The sequence below is a fragment of the Natrix helvetica genome (genome assembly GCF_964273705.1).
Source record: "Natrix helvetica genome assembly, chromosome: 4".
Lineage (NCBI taxonomy): Eukaryota > Metazoa > Chordata > Lepidosauria > Squamata > Natricidae > Natrix > Natrix helvetica.
Genome location: NC_138550.1, coordinates 149,263,067 through 149,283,610, shown reverse-complemented (window position 1 = coordinate 149,283,610; position 20,544 = coordinate 149,263,067). Strand labels below are relative to the sequence as shown.

Below are 20,544 nucleotides of genomic sequence, written 5' to 3'. Positions count from 1 at the left end.
GCAGTTGCTGGTACGCCTGCGCGAGGTCCAGTTTTGCGAATATGCGACCCTGGCCCAGAGTGTGCAGGACGTGCTGCACCACCGGCACAGGGTAGGGGTGTGATTGGAGGGCTTTGTTAAGTGTTGATTTGAAGTCCGCGCAGATCCTAATAGATCCGTCGGACTTCAAAGGCACGACTATGGGAGTCTCCCAGGGGGAGAAATCAACGGGTTCTAAAATGCCCTGGCCGATTAGTTTGTCCAGTTCGGCGTCGACTTTTGCTTTTAAAGCAAAGGGAAGTCGGCGGGCCTTCAAGCGGATTGGAGGAACTGACGGGTCGAGGTTGAGTGAGATAGGAGAGCCGGTATAGCAGCCTAAAGAGGGGGAGAAAACATCGGAGAAGTCGGAAAGGAGGGAGGAGATAGAGGGCGGGGTAACAGGAGGGAGGGGTGAAAGTGAGTTAACCCCAGCAATAGAAAGGCCGAGGGCCTTAAACCAGTCCAGTCCTAGAAGGGAAGCGAGGGGGTTTTTTACGATTAGCAAGGGAAGCTTAGCCTTGCGAGAACCCAAAGAGACGTTAAAGGGTCGGCAGCCCAATAGGTCTATGACATTTCCCTGATAGTCGCGTAAGCGGCAATCAGGGGGTTGTAGATGGTGGAGTTTAACCCAAGGCAGTAAGGAGTTAAGGGTGGCCCATGACATAACGGATCGGGCCGACCCTGTGTCCACTTCCATAGGGCAGGGCACCCCCTCAATGGAGATTAGGAGGTGCAGCTTACCTCGGCCCTCCAAAGTTGAGGAGGCCGAGTCTACAAGCCATTCAGGGTAGGCTTCAGCTGGGTCCCCCACGGAGAGGGAGTGCTGACGTCGGGAAGACATAGAAGGTTGCTGACGGGCCGGAGAAGGTTGCGGCAGAGGGCTGCGGCGGTTCTGTTGGCCGGAACGGCAAACTGCAGCGAGGTGGCCTTTTCTGCCGCATTGGTGGCAAAGGGCTTGCCGGAACCTGCACTGGGAGCGTTGGTGGCGGCCGCCACAACTGAGGCACTGACGTCCATCCCGGGTGGAGAGGGTTTGAAGGCGATCGGCAGTTTGGTCTACCTCAGCATGAAAGGTAGAAGCGGTAGATGGAGCGTAGGCAGAAGAAGGTGCCGCGTAGGGAGATGGCGGCAAGTAAGCGGCATGCGGGTGCTGACTGAGGTGGCTGAAATCCGGTGTGGATTGATCAGCCATTTCATAAGCCCTGGCATCATCTACCGCAATCTTTAGAGTTAACTCAGGGCGAGCTAGGATGCGGCGATGGAGTTTTATGTCTCGTAGCCCATAGATAAATTGTTCAAGCAGCGCGTCTTCCAAGTCACTAAATTCACAGAGACTTGCCTCAGCGCGGAGAGCGGCCACGTACTGGGCAATGGTTTGGCCCTCCTTTTGAATGCACCGGCGGAAATATTGCCGCCGGGCAAAACGAGACGGGGCGGGCTCGTAGTGTTGCTTGAGGCGAGCCAGGAGTTCGTCCCAGGGCAGCGAATTGGCAGGATCGGGAGCAGCGAGAGCCCTCGCAGTGGCGAACATCTCCCTCCCGCAGTAGTTCAGGAAGATTCCGCGCTTTCGTTCCTGGGTGAGGCTGACGAGATCGTGTGCTACGAGGAAGCAGTCGAACCTCTCGAGGAACGCTTCCCAAGCCTCAGCCTCTGGCCGGAACGGCGAAAAGGCAGCATTTGAAGCCATTTGCGGCACTGCGTAGGGTTCCACGTCGCCCGTCCTCGTCGCCAGTGTTAAGTCTCGAATGAGGAGACTGAGACGGGTTTAAGGCAACTGTGTTTATTGCAACAAGCACTGACAGGAACAACAAAACTAGTCGTCTGACAGCTATTTATACCAGGAGCTGTCAGACGACGAACCAATAGGAATAAAGTATTTCTCCCGCCGGCTGGCCGGTGCGCCTGGGCCAATCAGAGGAGCCCTATTCTCGGCTGCCCTCTGCTGGCCAGGCTCACCGGTACACAACAGTAATCCTATGTCTTCTTTTTCCCTTCCTCCCCTCTCCTTTTCTTGAAACAAATGGGACGGAAGCCACTAACCTCTGTCTCGAAATGCGTCTGTGCTAAACACCCATGCCACCATCTGGATGATATAAAGTGTCCCTTGCAATGGGTGGAGGAAACCAATTCAAAGAGATCCTTAATTAAAACTTTCTGCTTCTTGGCTGCTGACTTCTCATCCAGGCGTTCTGCCTATTATTTGTCAGCTTATTTTTGTACAGTTTTAATTATTAGATGTGGGTGCGTGCACACACAAACACACATACATAAACACCCAGGAGAGAGAGAGAGATCTTTATTATGTGTAGTTTGTTCAGTGTTCACACTAAAGATCTATCATAATGTTAAGTTATAAATATTTACCGTATATATTTGGAGAAGAGTCTAATGCTGGGAAAGACTGAGGGCAAAAGAAGAAGGAGATAGCAGAGAATGAGGTGGCTGGATGGAGTCACTGAAGCAGTCGGCGTGAGTTTAAATGGACTCCTGAGAATGGTAGAGGACAGGAAGGCCTGAAGGAATGTTGTCCATGGGGTCGGACAATACTTTGTGACTAATAGCAACAACAGCAGCATAAATATTTATAAATATACTTATTCATCTATAATTTTCCAGTGAATAGATTCTCCAACCAGTCGTCAAAGCAAAGTCAGCATGATTGATTACTATGCCAATGCTATGATGTTGTTATGAAATGTGCTTAGAAATCAAACATTTTTTTAAAACGGTACTTTTAAGAAATCAAGGTCTCGTGGCTTCAAAATTAGATTTGCAGTCAATAGAAAAATAAACAGTGAAAGTATGGTTACAGTCTGGCATGGTGCCTGTTCAGACCATAGATGTTTACAACCCTGGCTTTGTCTCTTGTGACCTCTGCACACTGTCATTTAGAGCAATTATTAAATAAAAACAGGCAAGCAACTCTAAACCAATGTTTCTCAATCTCAGCAATGTTAAGATCTTCGACATCAACTTTCAGAATTTCCCAGCTAGTAAGCTTCCTTTTTTTCCCAAGAAAACTTTGAAACGTGGCAAAATGTACTTCTTTTTGTCAAGTCTTTGGTTATTGGAATGAACATGATTTTATCATTTAATTTTGATTTTAATTGCATTGAGTTTCCTGTCATGCTTTAGATTTTGTATGTTTTGTTATTTTTAATCAATCTTTACCAATCCACACAAACAGGAAGGTGGAATATAAATTAAATGATTAAATACATAAATATATCAATCAACAGAAGAGAATATTTGCATCGCAGAGTTGAACTGGGGATCCTTGGTGCTCTCTGAGTTGGGTGGTTTTCTTGCAGATGTTTCCCTACCACACTAGATAACACCATCCATGCCAGCAGATAAGTGATGGTGTTACTTAGTTTCGTAATGAAAAATAGTAAGAAAACAACCAAATTCAGAAAGCACTAAGGATCCCATAAATAAATCTATCATTTTTTGTGTGTGTCAGTGACCCATTAAACCACTCCAAAGCATCCCAAAACAATATAAACTTGTTAATATTTCACAAGATTTCAACAGGGTTATGTGAAATTTCTGCATAAAATGTTGACAGTCTTATTTTTATTTATTTATTTATTTATTTATTTCTTAGATTTTTAGACCGCCCCTCTCCCAAAAAGGGACTCGGGGCGGTGTACAGTCAATAATAAAATCATTCATAATAATTAAATACATTTAAACTACATTTAAGATACATTTGGAGGGGGAAATAGGCTGTACTAAGAAATAAATAATTCTAATCTTAAAACATCACAATTAAAACCCCAAACCCTAAAATAAAATAAATCCCTGGGAGGTAAAACTAAGAAAGTGCCAGGCCAGCTGATTGAAACAGGTGAGTCTTTAACTTTTGCCGGAAGGAACGGAGGTCGGTGGTAGTTCGAATGTCTGGGGGGAGGTCATTCCAGAGGGTTGGGCCCATCACAGAGAAGGATCTACTCCTAGGTGTCGCCCGCTGGCATTGACTAGCAGACGGCACCAGGAGGAGCCCCTCTCTGTGTGAGCGGATAGGTCGCAGGGACGTGTGTGGTAGGATGCGATCCTGCAGGTAACTAGGTCCTCTGCCATGGAGCGCTTTAAAGATGGTGATCAATACCTTGAAACGCACCCAAAAGGCCACAGGTAGCCAGTGCAGCTCGCGCAGGAGAGGTGTTACGTGGGAGTAACGTGTACTTCCCATAATAACCCGCGCGGCTGCGTTCTGAACTAGCTGCAGTCTCCGGATGCGTCCCAAGGGAAGCCCCATGTAGAGGGCATTGCAGTAGTCCAGGCGAGACGTCACCAGCGCATGAGTGACCGTGCGCAGGGCACTCCGGTCCAGTAGGGGGCGCAATTGGCGCACCAGGCGAACCTGGTGGAACGCCCCCCTTGCCACGGCTGCCACATGGTCCTCCATTGACAGCCGGGCATCAAGGAGGACGCCCAAATTGCGCGCCCGCTCCACAGGGGACAATTGTTCGCCCCCTATGGCCAGCGATGGAGTCAGCTGGCTGAACCGAGGTGCCGGTAACCACAGCCACTCGGTCTTGGAGGGGTTGAGTTTGAGTCTGTTGTCCCCCATCCAGACCCCGACGGCTTCCAAACACCGGGACATCACTTCGACAGCCTCGTTGGGGTGGTTTGGGGTTGAAATATACAGCTGAGTATCATCAGCGTAAAGATGGTACTCAACCCCAAAACCACGGATGATCTCACCCAGCGGCTTCACATATGCGTTGAACAGGAGAGGCGAGAGGACCGACCCCTGTGGCACCCCACAAGTGAGTGGCCTCAGGGACGATCTCTGCCCCCCTGTCAACACACATTGCTTCCGGTCGGAGAGGTAGGAGCCGAACCACCGCAAAACGGTGCCTCCGACTCCCATCCCCTCCAACCGGCGCAATAGGATACCATGGTCGATGGTATCAAAAGCCGCCGAGAGGTCTAATAGGACCAGGATAGAGGAGCAACCCCTATCTCTGGCCCTCCAGAGATCATCAACCAACGCGACCAAGGCTGTCTCAGTGCTGTGCCTGGGTCGGAAGCCGGACTGGCGTGGGTCTAGATAGTCGGATTCGTCTAGGTGTCGTGGGAGCTGCTGCGCCACCACATTCTCGACAACCTTCGCCAAGAAGGGGAGGTTGGAGACTGGACGATAGTTAGCTAGCTCCATTGGGTCGAGCGCAGGCCTCTTGAGCAAGGGTCTCACCACCGCCTCTTTCAAGGCGGTTGGTAAGTATCCCTCACTCAGTGAGGCGCTCACCAGGCCCAGGATCCAGCCTCGTGTCACCTCCCAGGCTGCCAGTACCAGCCAGGAGGGGCACGGGTCCGTTAAACAAGTGGTGGGTCGCAGCCGTCCACGCAGCCTGTCCAAATCCTCGGGGGCAACAGAGTCAAACTCCTCCCAGAATGGTCTCTCAAGACTCTTGCACTGATGCTCACACAATTTGGAAAGTCCCACTCAGTAGACTCTGGAATTGTACTGATTTCACCCTGATTGTCATTTTAAAATCCTTGGGGAGTCGACACAAGTAAACTATTCCATACCACCCAAAGGTGCTTTTTCAAGAGGCAACTGGACTTTTTGCTTTTTCTTTTGAAGACGTTTCACTTCTCATTCAAGAAGCGAAACATCTTCAAAGAAAAACTGGAAAATCCAGTTGCCTCTTGAAAAAGCCCTTTTGGGACCACCATGACCTGGATTCCTGAGAATCTCCAGACATTTAGCTATTCCTTACTACATTTTTAATTCAACAGGGTGGACAATTGCACAAGGCATGAAGTCAATGCTCATCATATACTCCCTTCACACATGATAAAGATTTCTACATTTCAGAGCGTGGTCTGTTTTCCAAAATATACTTTATGAATTCTTAGTTTTGGGCATATAAATCAGAGGCTGTAAATTGTTCAGGTGTCATCTGCCACCAATCAGAGTTTTAAAACTCTGATGGCTTTGTCCCAGTCTAGTAGTCTTTCCGTTATAGCACATCAACTCTATATCAGATAATAATTTCAGTACTTGCAATCACCAGCTAGGAGTTCTGTGAATCCACATTTACAAATTTTAAAAAGAAAAGTTGATTTTGTATAAAAAGTCTCATGGACTGGTTCAATAGACCACTTTATCTATGGATGTATAATTGAGTTAATTGGCATATATTGGTGCGTGAATAAAACAACAATTCAGAAGAAACTGATACATTTAGAAGATTTGCATGACATCTTAAAACAGAAAGAATACAGTAAATGTCTCTGCTAACTGCATTGATTCAAAATAAGCATTTTAAATATATTTAGACAGACACATTAACAGAGTTGGAAGGGACCTTTTAGGTCATCTAGTCCAACCCCTTGCTCAAGCAGGAGACCCTACACCCGTGATGGCGAACCTATGGCATGTGTGCCACAGGTGACACGTGGAGCCATTTGTTAGGGCACGCGAGGCATTGCCCTGTCAGTTCCTGTCAGACTTCGGCCTTCATTTTCGGCCATATTTCACGCTCCGGAGGCTTCAGGGGGTGTGGAGGGCCATTTCCACCCTCCCCAGGCTCCTAGAAAGCCTCTGGAGCCTGGGGAGGGTGTAAAACAGGTCCCATAGCTTGCCAAAAGGGGGGAGGGTGGGGTCATGTGCGCAGGCATGCAAGCACACAGGTGGGTCACAGAGGTGCGCAGGGGGTCGTGCACATAGAATTATGAGTGTGGGCATGCCCGCGTACGACCTGCGCTCCCCCCACTTTTGGCACGTGATGGGAAAAGGTTATCCATCACTGCCCTACACCATTCTTGACAAATGGCAGTCCAATCTCTTCTTGAAAGTCTCAAGTGATGAAGCCCCCACAACTTCCGAAGGCAACTTCTGTTCCATTGGTTGATTGTTCTCACTGTCAGAAAGTTCCTCCTTATTTCTAGGTTGAATCTCTCCTCGGTCAGTTTCCATCCATTATTCCTTGTCCGGCCTTCAGGTGCTTTGGAAAAATAGCTTGACCCCCTTCTCTCTGTGGCAGCCCCTCAAATATTGGAACGCTGCTATCATGTCTCCCCTGGTTCTTCTCTTCACTAGACTAGCCATGCTACCTGGTTAATTTGGCCCATGGTAAAAGTGAGCCAAAGAGATCTTGGTAATTAATGCCAAAGGTAATCATTAAAAACTGCTTCATGTCTTTCTTTAATATGACGTATCGTAACTGATTGTTGACCTTGTTGTCTCTTTTAGCCGGGGGCCTCATGGACGCAATCATGGTTCCTTGCCTTATAAGTCTGGGTCCAGCCCTCCAACCACAGCCCGTGAGAAGGACTTGTTGTCGATACTATGCAAAAGTCAATTGAGTCCTGTCAATCCACATCAGAATTATGGGGCCTCTTCAGCCAGCAGCAGCAATTCCGGTTCATACAAGGGAAATGATAACAGCCCGACTTTTAGGCAAGCGAACTTCTGCATAATATTTATCTCCTTGCTATCCTACCACTTCCCAAATCTTTAAACTCTTTCATCTCTAGCTGTCACTGGAGTGTCTCCAGGGCACATTATTTCAAGCTCGTGAAATCTCTTGATCTTTGAGTTGCTTTGTTTTGAGCATTTGAACAAGCTCTTCTATTATTATTTTTTTGCCTCCCCTGGGAGGAAGGAATCTTTCAAAAGGTCACATTCCTAACTTAATGTCTGTGTTAACTATTTTTCTTTCCTTTTGAACCCATCTCCCTTGTGTGATGGGATGTAATCTAACACCGTTTCCCATTCCTTGGCCTGCATCTGCTTCAGAAAAAAAAAGAAATCCATTGCACAGTGTCGCTCTTAAGTTATATTATCTCTGCCCCTATTTGACCTGTTCATTTGGTTGCTTGTTCTGAAGTTTTTACCAGGAGAAATGTGCAGCTTCTGCCTTCAGTGTGATTAGTCCTTGGACTCTTAATCATTTACAAGAAATAGAGTAAGTGGGTTGTAGCTACTATGATTAACATACAGTAGATATTAACGTTCGGCTTGTTGAGCTTTTGGACATTTAGGATTTGAATAATGTAATTTTAAGGCAAGACTTTATTGTGGCTTTTCTAAAAAAATAAAACAACAAGAGAAAACTTGCTTTTTCTGTTGAAGCCAATTTCTCATTGGAAAGTGTTAAAAAATGACCTGCTATCCTCCAAAGAAAGATTAATCCACATTTCAAGACATGTTTCAACCCAATCTGACATTAAATCTTTTTCTTTCTTTCTTTCCTTTCTTCCTTCCTCCCCCCATCTCTGTCTCGTGTGTGTGTGTGTGTGTGTGTGTGTGTGAGGGAGGGAGGGAGGGAGGGAGGGAGAGGGAGAGAGGGAGGGAGGGAGGGAGGGAGGGAGGGAGGGAGAGAGAGAGAGAGAGAGAGAGAGAGAGAGAGAGAGAGAGAGAGAGAGGCCTTCATTTTAAAAAAGCAGCCAGTTAACGTGCTTATTCTGAGGTAAATGCGTATAGCACTGTTTCTCAATTTTAGCAATTTTATGTTTTATGGACTTCCTGGCTGCAGAATTCTGGGAACTGAAGTGCACACATCTTAAAATTGCTAAAATTGAAAAACATCAGCATATAGGAATGCAATTAAAGTCACCTACGCAGAACACAACACAATTCTGCAAGCATAACAAACTTTTACCTACTGCAGGCGGCCAGCACGATACAATTCTTGCGGTGAGAACCATGGGATAAAGCCACCCAGTCCGGAACAGTACCTGACCCCTCTACAACAAAAGGAAGTTACAGTGAGGCACCTGAAAACAAAACTGAAGGAATCAGAGAGCAGACTTCAAGAAAGGTAAAAGTTCTGGGTAGAAACAAATGCTAGAAGGCAAAGCTTGTTTAGAAGTTTGTGATTAGGGTATTTTCCATTATCTAGACCAGTGTTTCTCAAACTTGGCGACTTTAAGTCCTGTGGACTTCAACTCCCAGAATCCCCCAGCCAGCATAGCTGGCTGGGGAATTCTGGGAGTTGAAGTCCACAGGACTTAAAGTCGCCAAGTTTGAGAAACACTGATCTAGACCCTATGGCAAACCTATGGCACACGTGCCAGAGGTGGCACACAGAGCCCGCTCAGTGAGTATATGCACTGTCACCAGCTGCTTTTCTGGTCTTTGCGGGCGCTGGAGTGCTGAAAACTGGCTTGAAAATAGCCCCAAAACAGCCTGAAAACCACCAAAAAACCACCCAAAAACAGCCAAAAAAACAGGCATGTGCATGCCAGCCACAGGTCTTCTGTTTTTTGATGCTCTGGCACACACACGCATGCACATGCATGTGTGTTCCAGTTTGGGCACTCGGTGCCAAAAAGATTCGCCATCACTGATCTAGACAGATGTCAATTATAAACCTAAGTTACAGATTTTCTAAACAATGCATTGGAAGCTTAAGTAACTACATTGAGAGATAGACCATTTTGGAAGGGAAAATCAACATGGGATAAATAGATACATGGGTTTTACTCAAGAGGCTCTGAAATTGTAGCACCTCTAGATAAATGTTGGGAAAGACCAAAGACCTTTGGTTGCTCTACTGCTGTGAACCAGTAGTAAGCCATCTTGTACCCTTTTACTTTAAATTTCTAAAATAAAATATTGTGGGAATTGTTGTCCAGAATAATTGAAGGACATCAGGTTGCCTATTCACCTGTTCATACAGATTTAGATAGACTTATATTTGAGATGGATTTACAGAATTGAAACTTATATGCATCGTATCACCTCCAGTTATTGTATCCCAACACAAGTCAGCCCTTCTAATTCTACTTTGCAGAATAATGGGATTATCAAAACTGCAGCATAACATACAACTGCAGTGAAATAGTTAGTTTTGTCCAGTGAGATATCCCGACAGGAAAGGGGGTTATGAGAAAACATTGGGAAGAAAAACATGTGTATATCATTGCCTGCTTTAAGCTGGGGCGAGCAGCAAGTTAGGCAAAAGTTCCTGTTGACCAGTGACGTGCAGTCAGGTGAGGCAAGTGAGGCACAGCCTCACCACTCTCATCATGAAAAAAAAAAGTAAAAGGAAAAAGCTGAGCTAGTTGCTGCCTCACCGTGGATGACTCTGCTTAACCTCACTGGTGCTCTCCCTCCCCAAGTGTAGTGACTTCCTCCCCAGGCCCCCATTCATTTCTCTCTCTCACACACACAGCTGGATAAAACTATATAAAAATCTAGCCCAGCTTCACTGATTACAAGTTTGAAAAGGCAACGTGGCTCCACCTGCAATCAAACTACACTTGGGGAGGGAGAGCACAAGCGAGCACTGAGGAGACCACAGGAGGAGGCAGGAAGCCAGGCAAAGAGCCATGCTGTAGTACACACACTTCCCCCCAGCCTCTTTCTTTTGGAAGGCTCGGCTCGGCTCCCCTCCTGCTTCTCTGCCTCTCCTCTCACCCCAGCCTGCCAGCAGGAGGTGGTGGGTGGGCTTTATTGTGTTCCAGGCATTTCCCATCCAGACAGCAGGCTGCATTTGCAATGGTGGAGGTGTTTGGGAAAGGCAGCAGGGGAATTGGGGGGTGGGGGTGGCAGAGGAGGTGCTTTCAAGCCACTGGAAAAGATATCCAATCCAACTTTTGTGTGTGTGGGGGTTTGTTTGAGAGTGAGTGAGAGAGGGAAGGGGTAGGAGAGATAGTCCAATCCAACTTGTGTGTGTGTGTGTGTGTGTGTGTTTGAGAGAGGGGGAGGAAGGGAGAGAGGGAGGAAGGAGGGGAAGGAGAAGAAAAAGAAAAAGAAAGAAGGAGCAAAGGAGAAAAACAAATGCTGTCGCTTTAAATTGGAACTGAGCATGCCTGGCTGTGGAATTCTGGGAGTTGAAGTCCACAAGTCTAAAAATATTTGAAACCCAGCACTGTGTCAGTGCCTCACTAGTCATAAACCTCACCGCACGTCACTGCTGTTGACTGTTAAAAACACTTGCTGTGTGATCGATTTTATTCTGTCCCCAAACAAGAGAAATAAAAAGAAATGCCTCTCCACTGTCCTACAGCTTCCTCATTAATCACCATGTTTTTAATCCCAGAGTTGGACTCTCAAAAGAGCACATAATGTGTTTTTTTCCCCTCCTCCTTAGGGAAAGCGAAATCAAGGAACTTAAATCTCAACTGGCACGCATGAGAGATGACTGGATTGAAGAAGAATGCCATCGTGTGGAGGCCCAGCTTGCTTTGAAAGAAGCGCGGAAGGAGATTAAGCAACTCAAGCAGGTCATTGAAACAATGAAAAACAGCTTGGCTGAGAAAGACAAAGGGATTCAGAAGTATTTTGTGGACATCAACATCCAGAACAAGAAATTGGAGACTTTGCTTCAGAGCATGGAATTGGCCCAGAACGGCTCTTCTCGTGACGACCAGAGCTTAGAATATGAAGGTGACTTGTCCCCTGACAAGTCTTTCAGCATGAGTACAACTTACTCCAAGATGGAAGATAGCATGTTCACAGAGAACCATTCGGTAGAGGCAGATAGCGGTGTACTGCTCAGTGATGATATTGCGAACGGGAATGACATTTTTGAAGAAACCATGTTTGCTACCACTCCTGAATTTGGTCACCCGGCTGTTTTTGCATCATCTGCTTTCAACCATCTGGATCTGGTGCAAAGCCTAGGCAGCCCCCAAGTAGAAGACGACAATCATAGTGAAGCCATGGAACAAGCTGTTCAGGCTGATATGCTGCTATACAGGTCAGGCATGGAGCAGCTGATTGAGAACATATTCAAGGCACAAGAGGTTTGTCCCATCAACCCATCTCCTGTTTTGGTGGAAGCCAGTGTATCTCGTCCGGAAATTATCTCAGACTTGCTTGTGGATTTGACACCAACAGATCCAAATTCTGCTATCCTATTATCTCCATTGGAACCCATGCCCAGGGCCATGGATTCTCGATATTACAAAAACCGAGCCATGAAGGAACTGGATTTCATCGACTATCACACCGGAAGCCTTGGGAATGTGACAAAGTTGTCCGAAGGGAACATTGTCAAAAGGTATTGGAGCAGCAACTTCCTCATAGATTTGTTGGCCATTGGTGCCCCCATTGTGCCAACAATCATGTGGATGTTTAGTACTAGGAGGGGAGGAACAATTCCCATCTTCACTTTTGGAGCATTGTTTCGTGGCTGCTGCCTGCTGGCCTTGAATTCTCTTCGTCAAGAACCGGTTATTCTTCAACGTTAGATATCACTGCCTTGAGCGGTGTGTCAAGAGATTGTATTCTGGTGGATATATAGTGAGGCCATTAAAACAAACAAAGTGGTGTGCATCATGTTGAATCTGCCTGTTTTGCTCCTAAATGTTTGATTTGCACTATATTTAATTGAGAACGTGTTCGTTGTTTGAAATTGAAAGCAAACTATTGATGGCATGGAGACATGTTTCCATTCAGTGTATACACAAGTGCATTTATAGCGCATGGTCAGCACTTTCCATCCTGTGGTCGGATGTATGGATTGTGATACCAAATGTTTTCTGATGTGAGGGTCGGGTTCATTCTGTCAAAGGCAGCATATATAGCCCCAGCATGTGTTGTCGACGCTTCTTAAATGGCACAATTGTGATGCAGTCACGCTCGCATTCCATTCATCTTGTGTACCCAGGGATCATAACCAAAGCTGCCCCCTGTCCCACAACCCGGTGTATTCATGTAGATGGGTGGAGATCTTGAATCGTGTTATTTTGTTTATAAATATTGGCTGTGAATATATTTGACCGAGATTTGTCTGAAGTCTTAAATGAAGTCTTACTGGAAGTGTGGGGTTAATCTATGAAGGAATATTTTAAATGTGTGATGTATTAATTTATTTTTCCTCTTGTTTAATCGTCTTTTCAAGAAAGCCAAAACCCTTTGAATCACATGTTGTAAATAAAGCATGCTGAAACTGAAGTGATGTCTTTGTGGTAGCTACCTATAGCACAATACAAGATATTTTATGCTGTGACCCACGTACAAGCTTTAGAGGTTTCCTCTGGTGTCTGAAGTAGTGGCTAATCTCAATTTCAAGTGGACTCTGTGTGGGTGGGTGGGTGTGGGTGTTGGGTTCAGTGGTGGTATGCTGCTGCTTTGCACCGGTTCGAGCAGAGGCACGACACTCTACCCACCCACTCTGATGTCAAGAACCATCAAGAACATTCTGCCCATACCCAGATGCGCACATTCCCACTACCGAACCGGTAGTGAAGAAAATAGAATACCATAACTGGTTGGGTGTGTCATAAACTCTCTGGTAATTGTTAGAAAACAAAGGCAATAGTAGAATGTGCAACTTTGAGGATTAGCCACTACTGGCAATCCACAACTTAGACAAGAGGTCTCCAACTGTGGCAACTTTAAGACTTGTGGACTTCAACTCTCAGAGTTCCTCAGGCAGCTTTGGGAGTTGAAGTCCACAAGTCTTAAAGTTGCCAAGGTTGGAGATCCCTGACTTAGATCATTCATTAGGCTTCTTCAAAATTATGACGATGATGAAAAAACCGACTTGTGACCAGTCCTCATATCTATGATCATTGGAGCTGGATCAAAATTCAGGCCCTTGGCAACCAGCATGCATTTACAAGTGTCCGTATCTCAGGATAACACAATTGTCATTTGCAATCCTCCCAGTTGGCTTCCGACAGCAAAGTCAATGGGAAAAGCTGTATTTGCTTAATGACCATGTGATTCAATGACCATGGTGATTGACTTAATGAACAGGACATAAAAGGTGGTAAGACACGATGTGATTCATTTTTATTAACACTTCATGTAGTGATGGAACTTTGGTCCCCATTGTCATAAGTCAAAGACTTCCATGTACTTGGAAACTGTATTTTTGCTTGGGGAATTTCATTGCTTTTGTAGCAATTAAGTAGGACTTCCTCTTGATAGAAGGCTTTTGTTCTTCTCTGTCCACTTCCCCAGTACCTGTCATAATTTAATTCTGATTTTTCCTTCCTAATATAATGTTCTGAACGAAGTTTCCCAAGAACATGAAACAAACTCGCCCTAGTCAAAACCCCTTTTATTAATTTACAGTGAATTCTGGTCATTCACAGCTGGCAAAGTCCTTCAAAGGAGGATTTACTGTCACAGACCTTATCTGGCTTGGAGAGCTGACAGCCTGATATCTGCAAGGAGTCTTGGAGAGTCACGAACCAATTAAGCGAACTAATTGTCTCCACTCCCCCTTCACTCCTCTTTTATTTCCTCTGGGAGAACCATTCACCATCTACCTATGGCCTTACTCCCAAGTCGACCCCTGTTCTTTAGTTGTTCCGTTCATCTGGTAACTTTGTGCATGTGCACACAGGGAACAGGTTCCAGCTGTTCATCTGCCTCACTGATGTCTGACTCTGAAGGCAGCTGATAACTGGCACATGGCTCTGGCCCCCTCTCTGCCTCCAACACAGAGTCCTCATCAGAGCCTTCCCCAGACTCCAGGACTGGCCCATGTTCCTCCCCAACCTCCTCACTCTCTGAATCTGCTGCTAGCTCCACTGGCCACTAGCGGGCCACAACATATAATCATCCTGTCTTCTTACCCCATCTCCATCAAGTTCTCCTTGAAGAGGGATTTCTGTGCAGAAACTGACAGATTTCTGTGGGTGATTATAGTTGGAGAGTGAAAGTGACTGGTGTATAGTTTTTCTTAAACATTCATTAGACAAGGACCACTAAAAAAAAACATTTGGGGAATGCAAAGCTACCCAGTCATCCAAATACTCCTTGCTCACATTTTTCATTTTTAAAAGCAGGAAAGTTCACATTTTGGTAAATAAAAAAAAAGATTACCATATTTTTCGGAGTATAAGACGCACTGGAGTATAAGACGCACCAAGGTTTCGAAGAGGCAAATTTAAAAAAAAAAGTTTTTGCACTCTGCAAACCTCCCCAAAATGGCCCGTTTTTCGCAAAAACACGCCTGTTTTTTTTTTTTTCAAAAAAAGGGCATGAATAGACTTTAGGAGGCTTATAGAGTGCTCCCGTGGGCTGGAGGGGGCAAAATTAAGCAGAAAACGGGCCGTTTTTTGCTCATTTCTACCCTCTCCAGCCCCCAGGAGCTCTCTGAAAGCCTCCTACAAGCTATGCACAGCCATTTTGGTGAAGGGGTGGGGTTTCAGGAGGCATAAAATGCTATATTCAGTGTATAAGATGCACCCAGATTTTCAGCCTCTTTTTTAAGGAAAAAAGGTGTGTCTTATACTCTGAAAAATACGGTACTATTGCATTTTCATTTCCATTTTCAACGGCCTTTTCAAACTACATTTTCTACCAAGACACATATTCCAAAATTTGATAGTCAATCATCATTTATTTTATGTGCACCAACAACTCTTAAGGCCGAGAAGCTCTAGGACAGGGGTATCAAATACAAGGGCTGGGACTCGGGGCTGGCCCATGAAGTGTTTAGATCTGGCCCATAGCGCCATCCTGGAAACAGCAAAGGAATGGCCCTTGGTGCCTCTGCCAGTGAAAACGAGGCTCAAGAGGGCCACCTGTGGCCCTCCTGTGCTCCGTTTTTGCTGGCAGGGGGTTGCAGGAGGCCATCGCAGCCAAAAACGGAGCTTACAAGCACCCGACTTGAGTGACATCAAGCTGACCAGGTCCACCCCGGCCAAGCCCATCCCGGCCCCCTGAAGTCAAACACAACCCTGATGCGGTCCTCAATGAAATCTAGTTGGACACCCCTGCTCTAGGACATCCCAATGTTAGATCACCGTTGCTGTATTTCCTGTTCAACCATTTGGGAGGAGGTTGGTTTTGCAACAACACAAATGCATACTCCAGGCGTATTTACCATTTTCAGTTTTCTGAATTTTAGTTCTCCCGTTGTGACTGGTATTATTACAGTTGTACACTTCAATTAACCAGTTTTGAGCCATTTAGCTAGTTTTGCATCTGTCTGGCACCGCACACCCAAGGGTGGGCACTAAGGCAGTCAGTTTGGACAAAGCTAGTTTAGGAATCAATGGCATAAATTAGAGACTAAACCATATGAAGAACGGATGCAGGGTTCTGCAGCCATTTCGGGTCTGGCTAGTCTAAAGAAAAGGACTTGCGTCTGTCATGATAGCAGTATCCAGTATTTTGAGGGGCTGCCACAAAGAAGAGGGGATCAAATTATTCTCCAAAGCACCAGAAGACAAGATAAGAAACAATGGTTGGGAACTAACAAAAGAGGAGCAACCTGGAATTAAGAAGAAACTTCCTATCAGTGAGGACAATTAACCAGTGGAACAGCTTGCCTCCAAAAATAGTGGACGCTCCATCACTGGAGGTCATGAGATAGTATAGGTTCTCCTGCTTGAGCAGGGGACTGGACTAGAAGACCTCTAGTGTCCCTTCCACATTCCATTCTATTCCATTCCATTCTTTCCTTGAGGAGATCCAGCCAATTACTTTCAAAATATAAGAGGGCAAAAGTGCATTTATGTGGAAAAGAAGGCATCTCTTTTCACCACATTACCACTAAGTGGAATATGTGTGTGTCAAATAAGCCAAGGTCGTGGCCACAATTGTAATCAGAAGCCCACTGTTTTAACATGCATATCTTTTATAACCAAAAGGGCAGGGTGTTGTTTTTTTTAATCACACAGTTGTGATTCTGATCTTTGGCTCCATTTCTTGTCTTCAAATCAAGAAAAGATCCAGTGAACCTTCAGATTCCACATCATTGATAGAAAACCTTTGGAAAATAAAAACTGCATCCTCTTGAACAGTGGTAAGCCATGGGATACTCACTAACATTAGAGACTTAAACATTAGAGACTTTCTTTGTCCAAAATATCCTCAAAATAGTGCCTGATTTCTCTTGCTTTAGGACATCTGCCCACTGCTTCTCAGGATAAGGAATTCAAAGCATATTAATCATTAAGAAATGATCTCTTAGACCAAACTGCAATTGCATATGAGCAATACCTAGCATATTCTTTGTATAAGCGACTCTTTTGAAGCAATCGGTGTTCAAAATAAAGAATATTTGTAGCTCAGGGTTGACATGGGGAGTCTTAGATGCTCTCTGAGCTTGATTGTTTTATTGCAGACATTTCACTACCCAAACTAGATAACAACTGATGATGTTACTTAGGAGTCATGAAACATTTGCAGGAAAACAACCATGCTCAGAGAGCACGAAGGAACCCCTGAAATACACGACCATGGTGTGTGTGTGTGTGTGTGTGTGTGTGTGTGTGTGTGTGTGTGTGTAAAATCTAGACTCAAACCTGGGTGTTCTGGACAGTAGGGGCTACAGTGAGGAACACGCAAAACAGAGTCATTTTGTCTAGGACAGATTTGTGGATCTTGGCAATGGCCATGGTAGCTAAGGACAGGGTGAGGACAGAGAAAGGAAGGTGCCAGGGAGCTCAAGGGGAAGCAGGCAGGCATTCAGGAGGGTGGGGGGGAAGGGGTGACAGATGCCAGACTAACCTTAGTTGTCCCATAAAATCAACCCAATTTCATTCTTGGGTTTTCTTTCAGCTGCAACCGCAGCCAAAGCACGAGTTTGATAGAAGTTCCAGAATGGTTTTCTTCAAATTCAAAACATCTTTTCTTTTCTATTTTATTCTCTTCCCTCTCTCCCCCAAGCAATAACCTTTTCAACTCCCGTTCCTCCAGAAGGAGCAGGTGGCTAGAACAACATTGCTGGAAAGTTGATTAATGGCACTAGCAGTTGCTAATGAGTGACATTACTACAAGCCATTGGAATATCTATTGCACTCTTCTCTGTACACAATCTTCACTACAATTTGGATAATCGGCGGGTCTCTTTATTGACATAAGTTCTTCAAATCTGCTTGTCAAGCAGAAGTCTGAATCTATTATGTTGCCAATATTCTGTGTTAACAACTTTCCTCTTGGACGTTGTTTTTGATTGGATCCCATTGAAACAAACAAAAAAGAAACTGAAACCCCATTACTTTCAATGAAATTCAGCGATATCAAGGTTTATTCCCTGACAGGATAGTCATTTTGTCAGCTTTATTCAAATAACTGCAGCAATTCACTAAAATAATCTGACATTCTACTATTTAGATTCCCCCACTTTAGAGTCTATTAAAGATTCAGACCAATCTGTCTAATATCGCATATAACTTAATACTACAAAAGATAAGTACACAGTAAGCAGAGGCGGGTTTCACATAATTTTATCACTGGTTTGCCGTGCACCAAAATGTGAGCATTTGCTCACTTGCGCTGCTTGGAAGGCGTGGCTAAATAGGATGGCATAGCGCCTGGGTGGGTGGGATGGTCCACCCGCAGGTTATCACTACCGGTTCGCCCGAACTAGTCTGAACTACTGAATACCACCACTGATAGTAAGCAAGTTTGCTTATCCAACTCCTTTTGAGAAGTCCACACTAACAGTAAAGAAAAAATAACATAAAAACTGGTACTACTAATCCTTTGGCATTGCAAAAACATCAACTGGAAAACTTTTAAATACAGAAAATTTACTTCCATTATGAGAGCTTTGCACAACCCTTATTTTTGATTTGATGACTGGTGGATTAGAAAGGAGGACAAGAGACTCAATCATGGGAGGTTCCTAAACAAGCTGTGAAAACACAGGATTCATACAAAACTTTCAAGCTTTGATTTTGACAAGTACCTAAGAACTGGGTCATCTTGTTATATTAAGATACTGGAATAATTCATTCCAGGCTAGAATAAACAAATGCTCATTTTTCTCCTTAGAGAATCTTACCTCATATTGATTGATGGCAACTTATATTTTCAAGATTAAGGATGCTTGGCCTAGGAGCAATAACCCTTAAGTTACACCAAGAAATAAGTTTATGTACACCTTGTGCTATCTCCTATTCGCCTCCAGTATTATTTATTTATTTAAAATGTTTACATGGTCATCTATCTTAAACTTTGGGCAGCTCTCAACATAACCATAAAAAGCCCCCATAAAACCGTAAAAAAAGATCAGACAAAAATAAAAGCTTTAATGATCTCCTTGAGATGCTCCTCAGTAAGCTACAATGACCCTTGTTTTGTTCCTTTGTGTCCTATCCTGAGTAAACAGCCAGGTTTTGATGGCCTTCCCAAAAGCTAAAATGGGCAGAGGGCTTGTTGAATTGTTGGGCAGAGGGCATTCCCTAGGTTAGGAATAGCCATAGTAAAGGCACCCTTCTGGGGCCCTATTAAGTGGAAGGAGGTCAGGGAAAGGATCTAGAGCAGAGGTATCAAACCTGTGTCGTCACATTGTCGTCACGTGATGTATCACAACTCCCCCCCTTTGCTAAACTGGGGGTGGGCGTGGCCAGCATGTGACACATCTGGCCTGCGGGCTACAAGTTTGGCAGCCCTGACCTAGAGTCTGCCTACTGTATCTTATCTAGTGGAGAGGCAGATATTCTTAGATAGAGGTGGTCCTGAAAATAACCAGGTCTCCTGCCATGTAGGGCTTTTAAGATAACCAGCACGTTAAATGGGACCCAGAGAGAAACTGGGAGCAAATGCAGGTCATAGAAGTATAGCAAACCTATTAACCTAATACTGTGTACATCACTGAATTCTGGACCAGATGCAACTTTCAAGTGGCCTTCAAGGGCAGCCCTAGGTAAAGTGCATTCCACTAATCCAAATGGGATGTGATTAAGGCAAGAGTGATCATGAGCAAGGTTTCTCAGTCCAGGAAAGGATGCAACTGGCATACAAGATGGATCTGTGCAAAGCCCTCCCCTCCCTCTCCAGTCACAGCTACCATTTGTTGGTCAACCAGAAGCTACAAGTCCAAGAGGACATGCAAACTGTGCACCAGCTTTGTCCAGGGGAGTGCAACCCGGTTCAAGTGAAGTATTAGTACTGCATTATGAAGTCTTAGTAAGGCCACAACTGGAATACTGCATCAATTTTTGGACACATTACAAAAAAGATGTTGAGACTTTGGAAAAAGTTTTGAAGAAGAGCAACTAAGATGACTAAAGGCTTGGAGACAAAAAACATCTGAAGAACAGTTGCAGGAATTGAGTTTGGCCAGAAAAGAAGAACTAGGAGTGACATGATAGCAGTATTCCAGTATTTGAGGGCTGCCACAAAGAGGAGTGAGTCAACTTATTTTCCAAAGCACCAGAAGGCAAGACAAGAAACAGTGGATGGAAACTAATCAAGGAGAAAGGCAATTTGGAATTAAGGAGAAACTTCCTAACAGTGAGGACAATTAACCAGTGGAACAGCTTGCCTTCAGAAATTGCAGAGGCTTCATCACTGGAGGTTTTTAAGAAAAGAATGGACAACCACCTATCTGAAATGGTATAGGGTCTCCTGTTTGAGCAGGGGAGTGGACTAGAAGGACCCCCAAGGTCCCTTCCAGCTGTATTCTGATTGATTGATTGAAATCACCATTGTTTGAAGGACTAAAAACCTAGAGCCACTCTAACTTGCAATGGTTGAATCCATGCAGACTGTTACAGCCTTCAGAAACTTGGACAGGAACCATAACAGCATTACTTGCCTGGCCCAGGGAAATGTATAACTGGGTATCCTCAGCATACTGATGACACCACATCCAATGCTGTCCGATGACCTCATGCAGCAGTTCCATTGAGATGTTAAAG

At 44.9% G+C, this 20,544-nt stretch overlaps 1 protein-coding gene across 4 annotated transcripts in view; it reads left to right on the top strand.

Moving 5' to 3' along the window:
* SYBU (syntabulin) overlaps nt 1-12,883 on the top strand; it is a 68,138-nt gene extending 55,255 nt beyond the window's left edge. For all 4 annotated transcript variants that reach the window (XM_081950333.1, XM_081950332.1, XM_081950334.1 and 1 more), the window contains 3 exons: nt 7,229-7,435; nt 8,649-8,798; nt 11,076-12,883. In XM_081950333.1, coding sequence (XP_081806459.1) covers nt 7,229-7,435; nt 8,649-8,798; nt 11,076-12,177 — 1,459 coding nt within the window. In that variant the 3' untranslated portion in view covers nt 12,178-12,883. The remainder of the gene's footprint in view (nt 1-7,228; nt 7,436-8,648; nt 8,799-11,075) is intronic.
* The last annotated feature ends 7,661 nt before the right edge of the window (nt 12,884-20,544 follow it).